The sequence below is a fragment of the Spea bombifrons genome, chromosome 6 (assembly GCF_027358695.1).
Source record: "Spea bombifrons isolate aSpeBom1 chromosome 6, aSpeBom1.2.pri, whole genome shotgun sequence".
Lineage (NCBI taxonomy): Eukaryota > Metazoa > Chordata > Amphibia > Anura > Pelobatidae > Spea > Spea bombifrons.
In genome coordinates, this window is record NC_071092.1 from 13,615,779 (window position 1) to 13,640,241 (window position 24,463).

The 24,463-nt window shown below is 39.3% G+C and overlaps 1 protein-coding gene across 1 annotated transcript in view; it reads left to right on the forward strand.

Annotated features, from left to right (window-relative positions):
- Window positions 1-6,399: 6,399 nt before the first annotated feature.
- Window positions 6,400-24,463, forward strand: part of COLGALT2 (collagen beta(1-O)galactosyltransferase 2) — a 45,533-nt gene continuing 27,469 nt past the window's right edge. The window contains exon 1 of the mRNA XM_053469677.1: window positions 6,400-6,674. Coding sequence (XP_053325652.1) covers window positions 6,442-6,674 — 233 coding nt within the window. The 5' untranslated portion in view covers window positions 6,400-6,441. The remainder of the gene's footprint in view (window positions 6,675-24,463) is intronic.

The following is a 24,463-nucleotide window of genomic DNA, read 5'->3' on the forward strand; positions in this document are numbered from 1 at the left end:
GTATTATTAGCATACTGGGGAACTTTCTAAATGAGATGAACCTGAGACTCTTGAAATATTAACCCCTTAAAAGCCCATTAACTGTAGAAAGTCATCAAATGACCATACCCCAGAACTTTATGGCTCTGGCTACCTGGAACCCCCCCCTTGCAGGGTGACATCAGTGGGCGTTCCCACTGGCGTCATGGGGCACACCGCTGTTTAAGGTGGAAATGGACGCCGAGTGGGGCAAGTCCATACCTGGGAACTTCTTCTCTCCGGCTACCCAGAGCCTTCCCTTCCAAGACGCAGCTGGGACTGCCCATTGGCAGTCAGGGGTGTTCCGCTGACGTTGGGGGGCGTTTCTGCTGCTGTCAGCAGGAAACACCCCCATTTAAAGGGCAAATGGGCAGGGAGCTGGGCGTGTCAAGAGCCCACAACCTGGAGGATTTGGGTGTTGATCCGTAGAAGCGGTGCTTCAACCGGAGATCTCCGAGTCAAACACAGAGAGTTCCTAGGTATGGGATTGTCACAATAAACTCCTGCGACCCAGAGTTTTCTGCTGGAGACCCGGAAAAGCAGCGAGTCTCCTGGCGAAAACCAGAGAGTTCTCAGATATGCAAATTACTGAACTGGTCCACATGGAAACCTTGACTTGATTTTTTAAATATACCCTTAATTGAGTCACCTGCATTCAAGCAGGAAATCAACCATAACATACTAGTAGCAAAAGAACCATTTGTGAGTCTTGTATATAATCACGGCAGTGTAGAATAGAAAGGATTCAGTTCCAGACTATGTGACTTTAAGAATCTGCCCCAGGAGAGTCAAATACCCCGAGATTCAGTGTCAGACCTTGAGTGTTCCCAGGTATATTGTCAATGTTGTCAAGTTTTAGAGCCTAGGTTATGTAAGTAAGAGCAAGAGCTTTGCCATAAAATAGACATAAATGTAAACATTTTTGTAACTAAAAAAATAATTTATGATTATTAAAATGTTTATAATATTTTACAATTTAAACTGTCTGCCTAAGTTTTAAATATTCCAGACTTAACATAAAAATTCAGTTATTGTTCGTATAATCGAATTAAATGAATCCAATAGTTTGTGTACGTGAATTTTAACAAGAGTTGTTTTTATTAAATAGACTTAAATGTTTAATTTTTTAACTGGGGGAAAAAATATCATATTATTATTATAATTGCTAAACGTATTTTATAATTTAAATAAAAATCCAGTTATTGTTCTTCAAGTAAAAAAAACCTAATTAAATAAATTCTAAGCTTTAGAGTCTAGTTTGTACCGAGTCTAGTTTGTGTAAGAGAATTTCATAAGACACAGTGATTTGCTGTAAAATAGAGATACATGTTTAATTTTTTTGAACCCAAAATATATAATTGCTAAATGTTTATGTATTTTACATTTTAAACTTGCTGAATTTCAAAAAGTTTTAAATATTCAAGACATCACTATATAAGTACAGGTATTGTTCTTCGAGTAAAGTACAAATACCACTCCCATTTGTATGTTTATATTTTTAATAAAAAATATTTTTCAGTGCCATTTTAAACTAGTGCTACTTTTGACACTATGGTGCAAATTTAACATGCCAACACTAAGAGGAGGAATCATGTTTTCCTGTCAAAAACAATGGCCAGTAAAAGGTGCTTTGAGCTGCACTGCAACATACTAGAGGTTTTTGACAAACAACAACTTTGTAGTATTTAATAAAATATTTACTTGGGCTGCTCATCAGTCCATATGCCTATAAATAATAACAGTTATTGGTTTCAGTGTCAAATAACTAAACGTGGGTTTTAAGATCATTATCTTTCTGAGAAGGATTGTATGGCAGCTGGAAACAATTATTGTGGAGACCTAAACATTAAGAAAAAATACCAGTTTGGATTTTATGAAACTTTATGATTAAGTTTTTATTTTACTCCAAAAGCCCTTTTTAGTTGATGCATGTATGTGCTAAGCCGAATTTACTGAGTTTTACTATAGAAAGAAAAAATACACATTAGTGGAATGGTCAAACGGTATTTTATCTAATGAACAGGAATACATGTATTTTAACATGTTTGGTATCTATCAGTTTGTCAGAATATGTTATATACAGACAGAAAACCAATAGCCCCCCCTCTTAATTCATAATGCCCCTTAATTCATAATGCACCTTACATACAGATATGCCCCTCTGCCCCCCAGATATGCCACTCTGACACCCCAGATATGCTTTATGCCCCCTAGAAATACCCACCTACCCCCTAGATATGCTTTATGCCCACTAGAAATGGCCACCTGCCCCCTAGATATGCTTTATGCCCCCTAGAAGTGCCACTCTGCCCCCCTGATATCCCAATCTGCTTCCTAGAAGTGCCACCCCCCGATTTACCAATGCCCCCCAGACTCCCTGGTGTCTAGCGGGGCCGGCCGGTGGACAGCTGCGCGCAACCTCCGCTGCCGGCACTTCAGCGACAGAGACACATTGGCTGCCGGCAGCGGAGGTTGTCTACGCGCATCGCCACAGCCGGTGAACATCTGCGTGATACGCGTAGGCAACCTCCGCTGCCGGCACTTCTATGGTGGAGCACCAGAAGGTTATGTCACACTGGGGCTCCACCATAGGCAGAAGGTCATCGCGCAGACGTCCACGGCTGCTGGAGAGAAGGATCCAGGTTCCTTGCAGCAGCAGGAATTAAAAGAAAACGGAACTGTCAGGAGGCAGGTGAACGGAGCACAGAGCAGTGAGGTACCAAACACAGGAGATTTCGTAGTGGTTCAAAAAGGAATTTATTCCACCAGTCAAGCATATACTGGAAGCAATGTCGTTTACACAAGCCGTGCTTAGGGGATCATAGAAAAATACAATAGTCCATCTAAACGTAGCCAAGTTTAAGGGTAGTAGATAATCACGTAGTCCAGTAAACAAGCTGAGGTCAAAATAGCCAGGAAATCCATAGACGTGCAAGGAATAGCAAAATTCAGGTTATCAGGATACAGGGACTGGGGTTTATATAGCTCTGCCCGGTCTTAACTCCTCCCCTCTCATTATCCACCCTTAAAGTGGATCTGTCCATTACCTCTATTCCCCGCCTTCTGCCTTACCTCTTTCAAGGGAGCCACGTCATCGCCTGACACTGCTTATTTCTCCTGAGTTTTGGCTGTTTTTCCTGGTTAAATCATACAATAAGAACTTTAGATCTGTTTTCAAGAACACTAAGGGAACACCTACACAATATTTTATGATTTCTAGAAATCTAAATTAATATTTTTTATCAATAGAGGAATTACTTAAATGCTAGGAATTACAACAAAGAACTGCTTGGACGGTATCATCTATTCCTACTAGAATATATTTTCACGTGACATATTTAAAAAGTTCTTTCCACCTTTTAAATGTGTATACAAATATTTGAGGGACGTTTTGTCAGTTTAATAGCCACCTGTACATGAGATATATAGATTATATTAGTACACCTTTAATATGATGTAGTTAAACTCCGCATATTTTTTTTTATTAATAAGTTTAGCTTGGAAAAGTTTTCATTCATGATGTTCTCGTAAAATTTCCACTGTGCATAGAAATGACAACCTCAAAGAGAGACCAGAAATCTCTGTGGAGGGATTTGGAGCCAAACTATGCGATCCGCACAGGGAAGAAGGAATGAATTAACCAAGCTGCTCTGGAAAAGTATCCATGATGTCATCTCTCTGTGCCACAGCTATAAAGATGTACTGTATTTAACTCTCCGTATAGGCGGAAGAATATCTATGAGCAGCTAAGACTGCTGGGTCATATTTTGTGCCAAAATAAAATGGGTAATAAAATATAAAATGCAGCTCACAGATATTCCAGCACAAGCCAGTTATTAATTTTCATTAAGAGATGAGATGACACATCTGGATCTGTTTATCAGTCGCTTCAAACATTTAAATCAATCAAAAAGCCCTAGGTATGGATGGTTTGATCCGGTGCACATATGCTCACTGCCATGTAACATGCCAACTAGGAACCCTGTGCTGACATCCTGGGATGCCGACCCGTTACAAAGCAAGACAAAACTTCACCAATCCTTGTCTAAAATGCTAAATTTCAAAGCAAACATATTTCATTGTTTGTGATGTGTTTTGCTGTTATTCTGTTTACTCCACAATTACTTGAGTGTTGCATTGTTTATATAGTGTGTCTCAGTGTGTGTTCAGAGCTCACGTGTGCCTGTTGTCGACTGTGCTCTCAAAGGGACAGTACAAGTATTATGAGTATTTAGAGTATTAAAGTACTCAGTAATTTACTAGGCATTTTGCGGCTACCCTCTGCTGTTTCACACCAATATTAAAAATATGATAAATAGCCGTGCATGCTCACCGGAAAGCAAGAATTGCATCCAACCAAACACATCCACTGCAAGCCAAGGTTTGGGGATCACACAAAGAGTGCAAGTACATTGGGGAAAATGTTAATTTCAAGGGGACACTCAGCATTAAAGTGCATATGATTGCTGAAGTGTCCCTTTAAACATCAACAAACATCAACAACACTTCTGTATCTTAAACCTGTCCGACCAAACTCTTTATGTTCAGTGTCTGGTTTTAAAATGTGTTTTAATGCAAAATTAGAAAGTGAATGCAAATAATTACTTAATATTTGTCAATATGCCTCAGTTACTGATTGAGCCTGTGGTAAGCTTCTACGCTATATACCCACCTTACTGTGTGTACAGACCAAGTGCTCAAAAATATCTGCCTAGTGTCCCCTTTTGTCCCTTCTACAGAATTAATTGAGCATTAAGATTTGAGACATTCCCTGATGACACTTTTTTTCACCGTTCTGTTAAAAACACTCTTTGGGACACCAAAGACCTTAACCAGTCCAGTTACATTTACAGTCCATGGCCACACTGAAAGGATAGACTAAGAATATTGATGTACATTCCCTGTGCAGGAGGGTGACCAAGTTGCTCAAGTTTCCCAGGACACACAAAATGCTGACCAGTACAGGTAAAGTGCTTCCTCACAGTGCGTAAGGTGTATAACTGAGTAACAGATTCCCTATCATGGGTTTATGGATCCCACATGCCTGGAGGGCATCACTTCACCCTGGGAAGCATTGCCAATGTGGTCACCCTACTGTGCAGTTTCCCCGACACCTCCAAATGACAGCTGGCAGCCAAGGTAAGCAAACAAGCAGCGTTTCTCAATGAAACACTGATGGATTTCACTGAACTAGAAAACAGAGAAGCCAACTCTGCTTGCCTCACTGATCAGATGAGAACAACAGCTACATAGATTGCCCCTTTAATTGTTTATGACATGAATTGTTTATTTGATACGTAAGGTTGCAAATGTTGCAAACTTTAATTGATCCTGCATCATTTCTTTAAAACTATCAGCTTGTGAGGGACTGAGAAATGGTTAAAGTTACATAAAGGTTTCCGGTGCAGTTCCCCTTCCCCATTGTGCTCCTCTGTCTCGAGAACAAAATCCCAACACAAAACAATGAGGTCATCACATCCCAAATACAGATGTCATGTACATTGTAAATACAGAGTTTACTATGCTGACACTTGTAGACAATTGGGGTCAGCATCTGGGAATCCTTTTGGACTCAAGAACTAAACACTTATAGGACTAATTAAAAACGAGAGAGAAAGTTGATTCCAGATCCAAATTGCCCTGACAGTATTTGGAAGTATTTTCTGTTTTTTTTTTTCTGTCAAGGGCATTATTCCTAAAAAATATATGTTTTCACAACTCTTAATTCAATCAGTCCCTTCTCTAGTGTGATGGCTTTCAGATTACGTTCCCTCTCAGTAACACCTCCCTACTTTCTTTTGTGTGTTTATAGTAATAAACATGCCTTGCAGGGTCGCAATCACAAGCGTGGGAGCTTTGTGCTATTGTTTACAGTAGGTGGGAGCACATTCAACCCTTTAACAAGAAACATTCAAATTTGACCTGAATCTAAAATTACCTATGACGTAATTCCCTCTCCGGGGAATATTAGATTCATTAAACTGATCCATTTAAAAAAGCAACATTGTAATAAAGCTCTTCAACCTGAATAGAAAATTGCCCGTCCAGTGAAACCCATTCCAGGGAATATTCGATTCAGATTGTTAGCTTGCAACCAGGTTCTTCTTTACCCAATGTATCGGTTTGTCTTAGACTGCCGGTTCTTTGAATGGATCCACTGTAGGAAGCGCTGCATAAATTGTTGGTGCTATATAAATAAAAGATAACGATAAAAAATATATTAAATGGAGCCACGATTAGCCAGTGACTGATAGTCCCCACTTTCTGCATGCTTCAACTGGCTTCCTTTCATTGGAACCTTAAGCCCCCCTCTGTTAAACTCTCATGCTCTCAAATTACAGCTCCATCCCCCATCCAGCGCTGGTGGAGTCCCTTCAGTGAATACAGTCAGAGCAGTATGCTCATCCACGAGCTGTATGTAACATGGCTGCAGTCCGCACTGGATGTACATTATTATTTCTATTGCATTTTTATTTTTCACTGGTGTGTGTCAAGGGCGAGGAGTTTAATGTGGAAGAGGACATTCTCCATGAGACCCCCCTGCAGAAGCCTACCATCCTTATTGCCATTTTAGCAAGGAATTCAGCTCACACGCTTCCTTATTTTCTGGACTGCATCGATAAACTGGATTATCCTAAGAGCAGAATTGCAATTTGGTAAGAAACCAATTTTTTTTATTCTTCAACCCCGCCAACCCATAAAGAATAATCTAAAACAGCTTGTGGGCATCCCAACCCATCAATGACATTCTTGCTGCCTTGTGTGTGATCTACTGTATACCATATTATACATTATGCCATGTATATTACATTGATAAATATATAGTGTTAAGATGACTTTTTAAGGTTAGGTATACAGTTTTCTTTTATACTTGTGTGTGTTTTTACCGCTTGTTTTATTCTACATGGTTTATGGATAGGAACCTAAGGTAATATCATCAGCAGCCTTCGCTGTGCACCATCTGAACTTTAGCCCCTTTAAATTTCCACGTTAATTCATTTTACCCATTGTGCTTCAGATACAAGTTACGAGATACATTTTAAAGACCAGACTTTAACTTTGATATCTGGTCCAACATGTAAGTATGTCTATAGAAAGCTGGCATATCCCTATTTAGTAATTGTGTTATTATTTTATATTAACTGTTTGTCCCTGGCAGTCTTTTCAAACCTGTTCTAGAATTGACAGATACATTTTTACATTTTTTCGGAATGGATTATTTCTCTACATAATCTATAGTATATTTCACTTCTTCTAGCGCCAAGTTTACAATTTACTTTACAATGCTAAGAACAGTAGGTGGATCCGTATGTGCAAAAACATTAGGATGGGAGGCCCCCGGTCCACAGAGCTTACAATCTAAGTACAGGCCACATTTGCCAACTGTCCATATTTTTCTGTCATTCGCTGGTCAAATGACTTCATGTTCTGTTTCATGCTTCAGTATTTGTCTAAAGCGTGTACTTACTATATAATTACAATTATTTACTTAATACCACATTGATGATTTAGTGTGTTGGCGTGATAATATGTATTCGTATGTCGAAGCGAGCAATATGATCTTTTATGCAATATACTGAGCTCCGCTTTGGACAAATATAAAAGCCAAAAAAACCTGATTGTTATATGTGGTTTTGACATTTGTTCATATTATGGAAAAACCACACTTCATTCTTTTTTTCTCAGCAAATCAATAAATAGATGACTAATCACAAAAATTGCATCTTCCCAATCACTTTGGTTCCCATAGCAACAGACGCTATTGGTACAAACATTCAGCGGTTTGCTCTTTGTCAAAAATTATGCAATTTCTTTATTAGGGGCGTACATACGGAAACTGGATTGTGAGTTGTGTTACTGTGCACAAAGCTAAACAATCATAAAAGGGACATAGCGGAATGTATGGGGTCCCTAATCACACAGAAGTAAAGAAGGTTACGACTTTTATTTGTAACAAGACATCTGCAAAATGGGCAGCTGGCGTATGACCAGCCATTGCCAGGTATTATAGCACTGCTTTTCAAGGTATATTCATTTCAGGAAAATTCAGGATGGATGGCATGATTCTGGTAAGAGAGCATCTTCTGTGTGTGTGTGTAACCCAGCCACGCATGCGCAACTCACGTGACACAGAGCGCCAGCCAGGATGCGCATGCCAGTTGCACGTGTGCAGTCTGTGAGTCCACACTTACCTGCATGTGCAGTTCAAATTGAAAACCGAGAGTTTGATTCAAGTCTACATTCCCCATTTCTCAAGGGACTCCTACATGACAGCACAGAATGATAAATTATTAGTAGCTATTGTTTTATATAGCGCCATCATATTCAGTAGAGCTGTACAACTTGTAGACAAGATATACAACGTGGTATTGTAAGCTTGCGAGCAGGCATTGTATCGGTTTGTCTTAGTCTGTCAGTTCTTGTCTTGTCATATCCCTTGAATTTATGTATTGCATTACGCGCTGCGTTAACTGTTGGCGCTATATAAATAAAAGATAATAATAAGAATATATATATAACATTACAATTTGATTTACAGAAACAACAGGTGAGGAGGGCCCTGCAGGCTCAAATGAGCTTACAATCTAGAGGACAAATAATATTATTTTTTAATAATATTATTATAATATTATCACTATGAACCTTGTTCTTACAGGGTTAATAGCGATACCCTTTTCTTTTAAACATGATCTGTATTGCCTCAAGCATTATGTTTAGCTTGTGAGATTTTTTTTACCGCCCCTAGCAATAAGCAGAACGTACCTGTACAAGTGTACCGAATTTTTCCTTCTCTGCAGATACTAGTGTGTTTATGCCTAGGGTTGCCACATAAACCACGGATTTCCAGTTCAGTGTTTCACTAAAGAAACTGCTCATGGAAGAGATGGAACATTCTGCGCTTTACGTGTCTAACGGCTTAGATTGTATGTGTACTCGGAGAAACTTTATGTGGTGTGATCTTCACTCACACTATCTCAGCTAATCCCTTTACCACAGTCTATGGGGCTGTAGAGAAAATGGATTCATTTAATCAAGATCAACTTTTTTTCTGGCACACAAGTGGCTGTAAATACGATGTAGTGTAGCCCAAGAAATGTCTCTAGACAGCCTGGGCAAGTGTAACATTATGTATTGGCCTGCCACCAAGAATGCCAATATAGGGCATGTGCCGCTCAATCCTATGGCCAGTTCTTCCAGTGTCCTATTGTGCGAAAACACAAATATGAATTTCTGCCGGTTACGCCGCTGAGGATCGTGGGGATTGTAGTTCATTAACAGCTGGACAACCTACCTACCTTCTTCACCCTACATTCAGCAACCCTCACTAAATCAGTTTAGGTTAGCAGGACTGACCACCTGAAGCCTACTCTATGAAGATGACCCAACTGTGTTGGATTCCAATTTTATCATTGCAATGCCTGTGTCTACATATGATGTGCTAAGGGTTGTGTGCGAAGGACCACTGAAACTAGGCATGGTGTACATTAGGAAACATGATGAACCATTAAAGGGTTTTAATAAAATTCCCCAATCCAAGGAAGGGGAAGTCGTGAGGATTCACATTTACGTTAGGGGTTTAAACTGATCACATATGGCACTGATGAGAACGAGATGTGCTGAAACTAGTTTATCATGTCAGAAGGAATGAACAGCCCAGCACCGCATGAAAAAGGTTCTATGCATCTGCTAAGTTTTCCTATGCAAAAGTTTTTCTGATACACAATTTGAAAACTAATTTTATTTCCATAGCAACCAATGAAATGGCCCTGCTGATATGAGTGTTATCTACCTTCTAAACACTATACAAAACTCACTTTATATATATATATATATATATATAAAATCCCCAAGTCATAAATATTGCCCCATGGAATATACAAAATGCTAGATGTCTAGTAATAATGGCTATTCGTAGTAGTAACTTCTTAACACATTCATTACTAGGCTGCAATTCACCTTCAATTGTTTCAATTTTTTTTCTGGAGATATCATTAAATCCACGTAGAGCGAGGCATGTCGGGGCCTGATGTATAAAATGTTTGACTCATGTTACAGCTTTTGATTTATTATTTAATAGAGACCCATAATATTCCACAGTAGTGATGTATCATTGGAACCGGACTAGCATCTGTCACACCGGGCAAGTACTCCAGCAGCACATCTGGCCACGTACGCTGCATGACCATAAAAACGTAACATGCAGCCTCTCGTAACCAGCTGTCGGCCGCACTTACGTCATTCGGTTGCCGCTGGCCAGGGCTGCTTTATCATCCTATAGTCCATCTTTAAACATATATGGGCTACCTGCAATAACGACGAGCTTACCAAAATAAATAGATTTTAATTTTTGGACAAAGTCTTAATTTGCTGGATTATTGTGTAAAACCAAAGCACGAAAAGACAATTCTCTTGTAGAATGAATATACTGTGTGGGTTAACATAACAGAAAGAGACTGAAAGCCCTTTGTGGTTTGTTATTACAGCTGGTTGTAGGTGACATTATATAATGTATGTGTTACCGGACTTCTGAGAAGTGATTCTCTAGTAGCTGTTTCTCCTAAGGGACCCAAGGAAAACCTTGTTTATATCACGAGGGTTCTCCAGCCTAAAGCCTTATCTGGTGTGGTTGGTAAGATATAGGCAAAGGTCTAATTGCAAATCAAGATACGTTGTGTATCCTTATGCAACTAATTAGGAATTTGTGATAGTTTTTCGTTCTGCTCAGGTCTAGGGCTTTTTCTCGAGACTGTCTGGTTTCTGCAGATACCGCATGTTGAATTCATCTTTGTCTGAATCCTAAATAATGTTTTTAAAATTCCTCAGATCTTCATCCAGATATTTTATGCAATGATGTATTCAAGAAAAGTGTCCTGCTCTAGAATCTTAAATGTTTTTTCAGAGTAAAGCTTATAGGCAAGAGCAAGAGGAGAAGTGGAGAAAGCTGACTTTATTGTATGTTGGTGATCTGTTTGTCTCTCTTTTACACGGCTAAAAGTAGTGGCTACCCAGGGACAAATCACCATTAATAGCCCACACCTCTTGCCCACTTGCCTTTAAAGATAAACTGGGAAGATAAAAAAGTCATTATAAGAAGTGTTTTGAGTCTTTGACTTAAAGAGGCATATAATAACTGAATGCATATAATAACTGAATGGTCTCTTTAAATTTAGATGGTGTCCCCTTGCAAATGCATTTGATGTGAACTGTAATTATCACAGCTTTTATTATAGCTAAATGTGTATATAAAGATTACCTATAGCTTGTACTTGTGTGTCAGTGTAATTAAGACCCTTACCAATCTAATGTATCACAGAGCATGGAGAGTCCTTAGCTCCCCCTACACAAAGGTCATCTTGTCCTGCTACTCCTAAATGGTATATGAGTTTCATTATTACAATCACAGTCCCCACTCTTCACCTTAACTCCATAGCTCAGTCTAGGTATATTAATATTTATGGGTGATCAGACGGAGTAGAAGTATAAAGTGGCCGTAAATGGACAAGAAAAACCTTGATACGTCTTTTACCACTCAGCTACATGACTCCCTTTAGGGCGGGGGTGTCCAACCTGCGGCCCTCCAGCTGTTGCAGGACTACATCTCCCATAATGCTCTTTCAGCTAAGGGGCTGGCTGAGGAGTATAGGAGATGTAGTCCTGCAGCAGCTGGAGTGCCGCAGGTTGGACAGTATGTCTATGAATAAACATATGGTAAGAATGATAATTAAGTACAATAAATGATATTCGGATATAAATGAAATCAATTATTTTCAGATTCATGTACTACAAATAGAGACTGTTATGTGGCTAAAAACGCATTTAGAGCAAAGAAATGGATATTAACATAATAGTTCTGATAAAAGCTGTAACTGTTTTTAGATTATTATCACCTGCATAAGGTTTTTTTTTCTTAGCCTTCCCATCCCCTACATTGAAGTTTGTGTATATATTATAGTTAATACATTTTACTGTGTGACTATTTCAAAATGATGTAATAACACAATGATGCAATGTAAATTCAAACGTGGATACCTTGAAAACTTTGTTTGTTTCATTGATTAGATAAATAGCAGCTGCACCTTTAATTCTTAAGAGGCCGAGGCATAGACATATGTTTAGATGTTGTAGATTAGTCATCACAATTATTTAATTATACAGTTAACTTTTTATTGGTGTTAACAAAGAACTGTCACACTCCGTATTATGTTGTCTGTATAGCCAATTCACTGCAATCGTTTTGCATTTTTATCTTAATGTGTTTATTTGATTTCCTTATGTTTATTTAAAACATGTTTTAATATGGCAACATTCTGTAGAAAAAATGTATTTCAATGTTTATATATGGAAATATTTATTTCGTTTAGATTTCCTCTTTTGGGCTATACGCTCCTTATTTTTGCTTTCTGCCAACATCTTCAAGGGTCCCACATAGAATTCTAGTTTAAAAAAAAATGCAACATTATGTAGGCATCATAAATGCCCATAGCAGGATTAGCAGGATCGGCGGGAAATCACATTTCTTACTAATCCATTGAACTATGGCATGAGTGGGTATCATAGTTCCTGAAAAGGCAGGTAACATACTGTTATGTCTATGCTCGGCACAGGGAGAACAAAATAAGGGTCCAGGTATTATTTCTTGACTTATACAGCAAGCCAGGTAGAGCAAATAAAGAAGAGGAATGTGATATGTGCTACATAGTTTTTGGAAAGCTTCTAGTTATTCCACAGGTACATATATCAAATGTTATAATCGACCAAATCTTGGCACTTTTTCTGCATAAATCCCTCTAGGACTAGGTCCCAACCACTATGGTATCTCATGAATTGTCAGGTAAGGGTAAAAATGTGGTCACAGACTTAGCAATGTTTGTATGCTTGTAAACATTCACAGTTCAGGGTAGAATAGTGTGTCAATCCCTAGGTTAGTGACTTCCCCAACAGATAATTCCTTCTAATCAGTGGGGAGAGGATAGGTGGAAGAAGAACAGGCTGTCCGACAGCATCAGCAGGAATCTCCTCTATCTGGATGCACGATGAAACCTTGGAGAAGGTGCAAGGACAAGGAGTCTGAGCGGTTCCAGCACTATCATTCATAATAGAAACACAGATGAATGCCATCATGTAGGACAATGTGAATAACCTTGGCATTGGGAAGAAGCAGGAGAGATTAAAAGCTTATGCACCACAAATGCTAGTTCAAAATACTAGTTAAGTATTTGTGCTTGGCTTAACAAATTAGTGCTACATTTTCTAGCCAGGGTTCTTTAGGTGTTAACCCATTTTCATTTTTAAGCTCATCACTTTAAAGAAACGCCAGAATATAGGCTTCTGGTGTAGGTGGTGGTAGACATCAAGGGTGTAGGAATTGAAACATTTGAGGATTTTACAGGACCTGGGCAAACTACTGGATTAGATGGTCTGAGCTGTTCTTAGTTTTCATCTAATTATGTTTGCCTCAAACAGTGGACCCTTGCATCCTTATATTTTCTTCCTTACTCCCAGATTTATTCATGAAATGTGAACTCCCACAATTTTTTTTTATTGCAAGTATAAGTTAAAATATGTTTTTCAAAAATGTTGTGCTGTTTTTTTTCTAATGTTTTCAGACAACTACATATTAACCATTTATATTTGTTCTAGCTCTGTAACCCGAGTCTAATCTGCTAGACAAACACCGTGACTACTTAACACATTGCCTGTGGTAACATCTCAGTCTTAATCACCCAGCCAGACACGCTGACACTCTATGTATAGTCTATGGCAGGGGTGTCCAAACTGCAGCCCTCCTGCTGCTACAGGACTACATCTCCCATAATGCTCTTTCAGCTAAGGTGCTGGCTAAGGAGTATGGGAGATGTAGTCCTGCAGCAGCTGGAGGGCCGCAGGTTGGACACCCCTGGTCTATGGGATGAACTGACTCCGTTAGCATTGTCTTATATTCAGGCTTTTTCTTTTTTTTCCCTAAATTAATATTCACAATTTGGGGGGTATATATATATATTATATATATATATATATATATATATATATATATATATATACACATCAAGATCAGCCATAACATTATGACCACCTGCCTAATATTGTGTAGGTCCCCCTTTTGCCACCAAAAACAGCCCTGACCCGTCGAGGCATTAGATCTCTGAAGGTGTGCTGTGCAATCTGGCACCAAGACGTTAGCAGCAGATCCTTTAGGTCCTGTAAGTTGCAAGGTGGGGCCTCCATGGATGTATCCTGGTGCCATGTGTTCTCCAGGTAAGCGATGCACACACAACTGGCTACTGGATGTAAAAGAAAACATTATTCATCAGACCAGGCCACCTTCTTCCATTTCTCCATAGTCCAGTTCCGATGCTCACGTGTCCACTGTGGTCATAATGTTACGGCTGATCAGTGTAAGTTACAATACTTTGTGAGACTTTCTGGAGATGTATTAGTTAGCTCTAAGGTAACGTGGGACTGATACTATGTAACACCTACATGAAGAGAGAGGTTGGATTTTTTAGGTCTGCTCTCACACCATAGTTGTTCAAACTGTTTAAGCCTGTTCCAAACTCAATGTTACCTCTCTGTAAGTAATGCAAATATAGTTTTGGGATGCATCCCAAATCCAAACTGTTAATGGCACATAAATTAATTAAATGTTAAATCCATTTATTGAGCCTTTAGCGTGTTAAATAATAAGATTTCCAGGAATTTGAAGAATAGTTAGATTTTTGTTTTTAAATTTATAAGGCAATTATATCACTGAAATTATTTTGCCAAAATGAGTCATTCCAAGAACCTACATACCATTTACATTCTATAAAGGTATTTTAGCCAGATGTTTCTCATTATAATTGCTTACTTTGGTATTTGTAATGCCTGCACTGCAAATGTCTTGTTTGGACATTTATAGTGATCTTAATATAGATCAGGAGTTCTTGATGAGGGGTTAACATGTTTCTATTATTGCCTTTTTTAATGTTTCTTGACATTTTATGTTTGGGGACTACTTTTTAAAGACATTGGACCACAAGGACAATCCCCATATTTCTTGACATTTACAGCCATCATACAATAAAATACAATTTTTTAATAGTTTTCATCTAATACAAAGCCCACGTTCTGGACAGAGGGGAACTTCTAACACATATTATATCGCTACTATCACATTAAAATACTTAAAACAATTTGGGCTTTCTATTTTTAAGAAATTCAAGTTGGAACATAATGTAAGAGAAACATAATTTAACAACAGATAGGAACCAATCGGCCACATCTAGTCTGCCCATTTTTCCTGATGTAAAGACTCAAACCTTAATCTGTCCTTGGTCTCATCTTAGATTCAGGATAGCCATATGCTATGTAATGCATGTTTAAATTACTGCAATAGATCAGTGTCTCTTCTACTGGGAAGCCTTCCACTTATACTTAACTACCACCTTCTCAGTAAAGTAATGTTTTGAGACAGCTACATATTATGTGTTCTTGCCCAACCTGCAAGACAAACACATTATCATACTGTCTTGTAACAAATAGAATGTCTCAGTCAATCTCCCAGACACTGACTAATGAAAGTCTATGGAGAAACTGGCTATATAAGCATTGCCATAAAGGATCTGTTGAGCGTGGTGTTTGAGCAGGAAAAGACACCCCAAAATGTTGCATGACTGTCTATAATGGCAGCCTCCATTCTACAGATACATTTTCTGGAACAAAATCAAATAAGCGTAAGTTTTTTTCAATGTTAAACTCTTTAATGGTAAATAAAAATATTGTTTTTCTAAGGGACTTTTCATTCGAGCATTTATTTAACCAGTAATAGCTTTGTTTGATAACTATCATACTTGTTTTGGAGTTATTTAGTTAAAGAAGCCACCTGATTTCAACAGTATTGAGTGCTTACCTATCTTCAAGGCAGGCATCCATGTGTTTGCCTCCTGCTCACCTCTCAGTACTTTGTGCTTCATATTAGGTATCCACATTTATGTACTTTTGTCATAATCCTGGTTGTTTTTCTATCCATGTTGAGTAGCTTGAGAATTATCCTTTAGTCCTGCTGCCTGTAAGATGACTACCTAACAAATTGTTGCTTCAGTTTCTGTCCAAGAATCCCTCCAATCCAGGTGTCCAATGTGTGGTAGAGAGCGTTATTCTGGCTGACGCCATGTACCTGGAGGCTTAACCAAAGAGAAAAAGGGTCCTGTTGTGGTTAAAAACCCTACATGTGGCACAGGACGAGGAGCAACTTAATAATAGAGCTGGGATAACTTAATGGGGCGGAATAACCATGCAGATCATGAGAAAGGAAGACAGACTGGTTCTCCTTAGCACAAACACATGAAGGGCATAGCAATGGTCTTCACATTGCTTACCATGTGACATTTTTTAACGGTAAATGCACATTAGGGCTGCAACTAACGATTATTTTAATAATCGATTAATCGGCCGATTATTTTTTCGATTAATCGATTAATCGGATAAAAAAAAACAATATGCAAATTTTTCGTTTATTTAAAAGAATTTAATGAACTGGATGTTAAAAAACAACTTAAAATTTACATTAACATTCTTATTTTGTTATGATGTAATAAAAAACAATATTTTCAAAGTACAAGAACCCAAACACAATATTTATGAAACAAAATAACCCCAAACATTCTGAAAAGAGGTGGACTATTACTGTTCAAGAAACTTTGCCCCAGCACTTTGCACTTTGCACCCAGCACTTTGCACCCAGCACTTTGCACCCAGCACTTTGCACCCAGCACTTTGCACCCAGCCCTGGCACTTTGCACCCAGCACTTTGCACCCAGCACTTTGCCCCAGCCCTGGCACTTTGCATCCAGCACTTTGCACCCAGCATTCAGCACTTTGCACCAGCACTTTGCACTTTGCACCCAGCCCTGGCACTTTGCACCCAGCACTTTGCACCCAGCCCTGGCACTTTGCACCCAGCACTGGCACTTTGCACCCAGCACTTTGCACTGTGCCCCTGCACCCAGTCTCTAACTCTGCCCTGCACCCAGCCCTGCCCCCACATTCTGCCCTGCCCCCACACTCACACTCTGCCCTGCACCCACTCTGCCCTGCACCCACACTCACACCCTGCCCTGCATCCCCACCCCCACTCTGCCCTGCACCCAGTCTCCCACTCTGCTCTGCACCCACACTCACACCCTGCATCCCCACCCCCACTCTGCCCTGCACCCAGTCTCCTGCCCTGCACCCCCCACCCCCACTCTGCCCTGCACCCCCACCCCCACTCTGCCCTGCACCCCCACCCCCACTCTGCCCTGCACCCACACTCACGAACCGCTCTGTGCGAATGGAGCCACTCGCACAGAGCGGTTCGCTCTGTGCGAATGGAGCCACTCGCACAGAGCGGTTCGCTCTGTGCGAATGGAGCCACTCGCACAGAGCGAACCGCTCTGTGCGAATGGAGCCACTCGCACAGAGCGAACCGCTCTGTGCGAATGGAGCCACTCGCACAGAGCGAACCGCTCTGTGCGAATGGAGCCACTCGCACAGAGCGAACCGCTCTGTGCGAATGGAGCCACTCGCACAGAGCGAACCGCTCTGTGCGAGTGGAGCCACTCGCACAGAGCGAACCGCTCTGTGCGAGTGGAGCCACTCGCACAGAGCGAACCGCTCTGTGCGAGTGGCTCCATTCGCACAGAGCGATTCGCTCTGTGCGAGTGGCTCTGTGCGATCCGTGCACATAGACATGAAGAATACTTACCTCCGGAACGCGTCACATCCGTCACGTAGCTAGAAGGCGGAGACTGCAGAGCGTGTAGCAGAAGCGGGGAACGCTCGCGGAGGTAAGTAAAAGGAGCCGAGTGCTCCAACAACGAATTGATCACTCGATTAATCGATAACGGAAATCGTTATCGATGATTTCCGTTATCGATTATTATCGATTTTATCGATTCGTTGTTTCAGCTCTAATGCACATTAAGAATTTCATATTTCATTGGGAAGTGTTTCTGCTATTTAGATAAATAATTTAGATAAATAATTTGGAGATTATTAGGAAAAAATCTGCCTCTGTGTAATTAAGTTCCATGTTTGCTTGATCTCCATCATAAAACAGGTTTTGGACTGCTGACTGGCCTTTATTTAAACTGCAAACCCTTTATGCCTAAAGGTAGAGGTTAAGGAGGAAATATGATATGTTAAGAAGAAGGCCTATAATCATATCTCACTCACCTTATCTATCTGTAGTATTGCTAGCTATCATGCCAGGTGGTAACGCAGCGTTGGATACAATCTGGATGAACAATCATGCGCACAACTACACACTCCCTAAAGAGGTACACTTTAGAAAGCTGTCAATTAGTGTTCTAGGTCTCAGTTCTAGATGTTAGTTTGATCAAGAATGAAAAGCTGGGTATTATGGTGCCTGCAGAAAGCTATATAAATAAGTGCTATAATAGCATACTTATAAACAACAAAAAAACAAAGCCTTTATGAGAAATTATTTAATGAACTGTTGCTATGGGAAAGGGCCATAGATCAAGAGCGAGTGTGATGAGAGTTCCCGAGCCTGCTTTTATCATCTGCTTGTTATAAGGCAAAATACGGCATTTGTGTCTGAACATGGAATTTTACTTTTAATGGTTCTTTCCATCACTACTCAGTAAAAAAAAAAAATACTTGATGCCACCTTCAAGCTTAATCCAAGAAAAATATGAATCGCTGGCTCTGGCGTTGTTTTGAACAAGCTGCCGACCAGTCGACAATATTTACCTCACAGACATTTTTTTTTTGTGTGAGTTACAATGTCTGAAGTCATAACTGTCTACTTGGCAAACGCAACGGCTTAAGTGTTCTTCCAACCAAATAAAAAATGAACATGCCAGGATTTATTTTGTCATATTTGTCTCTCAATTACAAAATATGACATGTTATTTTCACAGTTTAATCCCTACCTTCTTAAAATATGGTAAAAACATACTCATATAAAATATTTTAAGTGGTTTGAAATATTTGATTGAGTCTAAACTGAGGTATGGCTGTTTGCAATGTAATGAGATACTCTATTAAATGAACATGTGAAGCATGAACAGCATATATAATATGCTTATACCTTGGCTTTAATTTGGAGCTACCATTTTCTTATTTATAAGTGCGCTGTGTCCTTTAATTCCCAAGCACTGTAGAATGTGATATCACACACGACAATCAATACACAGTAGGATACCTAATGTTTATCCTTGATGGACATATGATAAGATTTTTCTTCTGCATATAATACAACAGGGGAAGCTGAATCTTGTAGCGAAACATTTATGCTCACCTTTTGGATTATTGCTTCTTTGGATTATTTCTGCTTGCTTTTATGGAGCCCATTTTTATTATGAGTTTGATCCTGCCTTCTTTCGTGTAAGAATTTCATTAAATCTGTTGCAGCGGAATATATTTCTCATTGTTTGCCTACTCCATAGGCGATTGCTGCCCTTTCCTACTCCTTAAGGGTGTTACTATTCTAAGGAGCAGATCAAAAGAGCAGGTTTTGCTCTGGAAGAGTAAGTGGGAGCATCTTACGTATCACCTTGATCGTCTTTACTACACTATATTACTTTCTATGTGTATATCTTACATGTTATTTGCTTAAGCATATTTACCAAAGACCATAAAGGAGAATCACTAAGTATCCTTCTATGTATTAAATGTCACGTGTGATAATATATGTTGTATGTTGTTGGGGAATCTTCTATAGTCTTTTGATTTACAATGTCTTTTGACTAATAAGGCACTTCAGTATTCCATACATTAATTTTCTGTTTTATGTTGGAATGAAAGTCTGTAGACGTCATAAAGAATATTTATATTAGGCATCACCTAAGGTGTGATACATATTGTGCAAATGTGATTTTCTCACATTAGAGGGGTCAGTTCCATCCAAATAAAAACCATATTTGACAGCAGTGCCTAGGAAGAGTTCTTGTGTTTTGTGCTATGCTTAGATTTTGGGTCTTCAGGTGAAGCGAATCTATTATATTAGTTAATATAACATAAAAATAATCCTCAAGATTGTAAACTTGCGAGCAGGGCTCTCTCCACCTAATGTATCGGTTTGTCTTAGTCTCTCAATTCTTGTCTTGTCATACCCCTTGAACTTATGTATTGTATTAAGCGCTGTGTAAACTGCGCTATATAAAATAAATAAATAAATCTGCACAACTGTCTCCCAGAGATTAAAAGCTTCCACATAGACCTGCTAATTCCCAATGATAACCCAAGTTTCCAGGTATGTTTACATACTACAAACAAAATATTCTCTAGTAATGTAGCTATATTCAACAGCAGGTCGGCTGCTGGCCAACATGGCTGCATGTATACCTGATCTGCTGCTCATGTTTGCATATGCCCAGCTAAATGCTATTTGTCATGCAAAATGCCTATGTTTTAGGGTTAACAAGGCATCTTGCATGAATATCATAAAATGTAGTTTTTCTTATGTCTTATTGTGCCATAAATGTTATCTGGAATCCTGGCCAGATACCACTATAAAGTAAGCAGAGGGTAAAGATCATCCACGCAGGGCATCTTCAAAGGATGTCAGATGTCCTGTCTTGGGTGCCCATAACATCTTACAGGTTCACACAGAGGACTAAGCACCTTGCATCTTCACGGTTATGATTTGAGAAATATGGTTACGTTTCCATAGCAGAATTATAACTTAAAGATGTTTTGTGTGCTTATAGTGCGGCTTCCAGAATCGTAGGAGACTTGGCAGGAGGGGTTTAATGTGGCCTAAGAAATAACAATGGGTGACCAAGCTCACATGTAGATATGGGGTGTTTGGTACCAGCATGTTTGTAATAACATGGAGGACGTGATCACCCCAGAGTTATTAACATACACAATACCATAACAACAAAATATGACCTATTAAAATATCAGGCAGGAGTTTGCTGCCAGGTTTTACGACCAGGAGTGATCCCCTGTCTTGTGACACCAAAAGGGTGTCTCCCAGAGACAAAGGAGGAAGATTCCTGTGAGAATGGGAATCTGAGAGAAACAATTGAAATTTCCTGGAATATTATTGTGACAGGAGACTGTAACATCTGGAGATTTGCTTAGATTATTTTACTCTTGTAGAAGCCTAAGTTTTCTGTATTTTACACATGTTTATTCTTATACTGTTTTATATTGTGATTTTTGCATGTCTTCTTAAAATTATTTTCAGGAACTGTGACTGGTAGCTTTTGGTGATAGCCAGAGTTGTTATATTACTATTTTGTTTTATATGGAAGTTTTAGCTTTTATGACCCAATTTTTTTATTTTTTTTATTTGGGTAGTTCAAGGAGGTTACTTACAAAAACGATGTCTCAAAAGTCACCATATGGATAATAAATGAAAACATAAAATATAGTGTAATATTGTCAAACAAATACGAGAATAAATGGTTAAACTCCAGGGAATGAAAAGCAGCCCTGGAAACATTTGGAGACCAGCCCCATATAGTTTATCTCGTGGTTGAGCTCTTATACCCTTATTGCCAGAAAGCAAAAGTGTAAACGGCCCTAATAAATTAAATACATTAGACATAATGGAATCAAAACATTTGCTACTGCAATATTTTTTAGATGAAAAAATTCAATTTTATTCAGTGGAACAAAACATCACATTATTCTTCACGATATTGTTGTAAGAAACTTTTAATTCTTTATTAAAAGGCATTTCTGGAGGCAGAGTGGCAAAAAGGGGGTTAAAAGGAATATCATGGGGCACTCTGCCTCCAGAAAAGCCTTATTCCCCTCATATAACACCCCCCCCCCCCGACTTACCACTGCTTCTGACTCCCTGGTGTCTGGTGAGGGCAGCGGGTGAAGGCCGGCGTTCATGAAATTAAAGCGTCCGGCGTGCAAGCACCGCGCCGCCAAATGGCCGTGCCTCATCTCTTCGTCCCACCCTTTTGAGCAGCGCAGTGTGTGGACGACGGCCACTTTTATTTCATTAGGCGCCGGCGGCCAGAGGAGTTGCTTTAAATCCCGCTCGCAGTCGCTCAATGTTGGTCTGCCGGCCGCCTGGCCCATCGGGATACCGGGACCAGTCTGGCTCTGTTAAATTCACAAAGACAGCTCCAATTGTAAATGTGCTTTGCTTGTCTTCACAAGTTTTTTTTCACGTGACTTTTTGTTTCACGGATTTGCCCAGGGTTCAGTTGATTTTCTGTTGTATTAATAGGTGGTTGTGCCCTATTTTTGCACCACTTGCAGCATTTTTTGACACCTGGTATTTTAATTATTTCATTTTATTATTTTATATTTAAAATCTGTTCTTTTTTTTTCATTGGCCACCTTACAATTTCTTTTTGCATAGTTCAAAGAGGTTATCAAAGCCTCCTTAGGTATCTTTAAAAAATTGGTGGTGTTTTGCGGTCGTGCGGTAAACAAGTTTGAGGTTAAGGTATAGTTGGTCTGGGCCCTGCATGAAGAGTGAGCATGTGCACTGCTTTCTCCCATTAATCCTCTCACGTCCCTCTTTAAAATCCCGGTGAAAGCCTGCAAGAGGGTAGCGTTTCGTTTTAGCGGCTTTCGTGACAATGTATGCAGCCTCTGACATCTAGCCATTGGCCGCATGAATGTCATAGGCGGCCGCCGGCCTTAAAGTTCCAGGGCTACCCTTTCATCCTCAGTACGGCATGTTCAGAAGGTGCTGTGTATAGTTATAAGCGGATAAGCAGAGACAAGAAACGGACAGTTAAAAGAGTCTATGTTTTTCATTGATCATCAATGTTAATTGTTGAGTGGGCAATTTGCTGTTTATTTATAATCTCCCTAAGCACCACTCCTCTCCAAACCCCTACCCTTGCTACCCTTCCTTTACTTTATACCTTTTTTCTAATTCTAAAGGGGGCTACCATAGAGATTTTTTAATTACTAGTATTAGCTAGTTTGTTTTAAAAAATATTGTTCTGCTTTCAATAAGACAGACACCTTAACATACTAATTTATGTGGTAAACATTAGAATAGCTCAGTCTTAATCTCTCAGGTACTGACACAGACTAATGAAAGTCAATAGAGGAATGGACAGGACTTCAATAGCATTGTTAATGATTTTTGGACAGTGAAAGTCATTTAAAGTATCACATACCTGATAACAACAGGTCTTAGGATGGAGGAAGCTTGTTGAAAGTTGGAACAAAGTAAAAAAAAACTGTTTGTCAGAGCTGTATACAGATAAAGTCGCTCAGCACTCAAGTAGTTAAATGAGGGTTCCCTTACAGTCTTTATCGGGCCATGGTCGAAATGTTGCCCTTGTTGTTGAATTAAATACACCTCACTTCTGGAGTGCTGAGTGACTTTATTTGTGATATTTTGGGGTGCTGGTGGAGCCCAGTTCGAGCACCAGAAATATTGGAGTGCTATTCTACTATTTCTACATTACTATTTCTCTGTATACAGAGCTCTATTGAATGCTTGAAGGAAAATACTTCTTTTTCCTTGGGGCTTTAATTCCCATACATTTCCATCTATATAAAGGAGGGTCTGGCAACAGAGAGCAGCATTGTTTCAAGGACCATGAAGGAGACACACCTTGTTCCCACAATTGGTGACCCTGATCTTACATATTGTTCTAATTTAATATTTTGTATCATAAGTCTTAACTTTTGTAATATTTCACAGTGTGAGTAATATCTTTACATTTAATGAAATATTAAAGGTAAAAATAAATGTAACTAGCAAATCACAAGACATTTGGATATTTATCCCCACCATACTATACATATTATTAGCTAGATAATTGAGATGTATATCTACTGTATGTATGTATCTATCTATCTATCTATCTATCTATCTATCTATCTATCTATCTATCTATCTATCTATCTATCTATCTATCTATCTATCTTTATATCAATCTATGTTTCTATCAATCATTGCCCATGATTTCCAGAGCTGATCAGCTACTACTGTTCCCATAGCTGGGAACACTTCTGCAGTGTTATTACGGGAGTTTTTGAATTTTGTCCTAAAGGGACGCTCCAGCCATCATATGAACTTTAATGCATATGATAGTTGAGTGGTCCCTTTAAATTAATGTAGTGTGCCCATTGCAAACGGATTGGTCCCCTTTCCCCACCCCCAGCTATTTGCCCAGCTCCTGGCATGTGGGTACTTACTACAGTCACCCCCAGTCCTGGCTCGGTGAAAGCTCTAATGAGACCCCTCTGTGAGGAAAGTACTCCCGCATATTTTAATGGGGGCACTTTACAGCCACTGAGAGTGGTTGCTTCAAGCCGCCAATATATGGCATGTATCGTGGCCATGGAGGAGGTGTGGAGCTGCAGCTTCTTGATTAGGTAAATGTTTCTAGTTTTTATATTTTAAAGTATGCATATTACAGTACTCCCAAGGTACCTTAGAATGCATTCCTCTTTGTGAGGCTTTCTGGGACATTGAACTATCCCTTTAAGGAATAAGCATATGAAAAGTCATTCATAT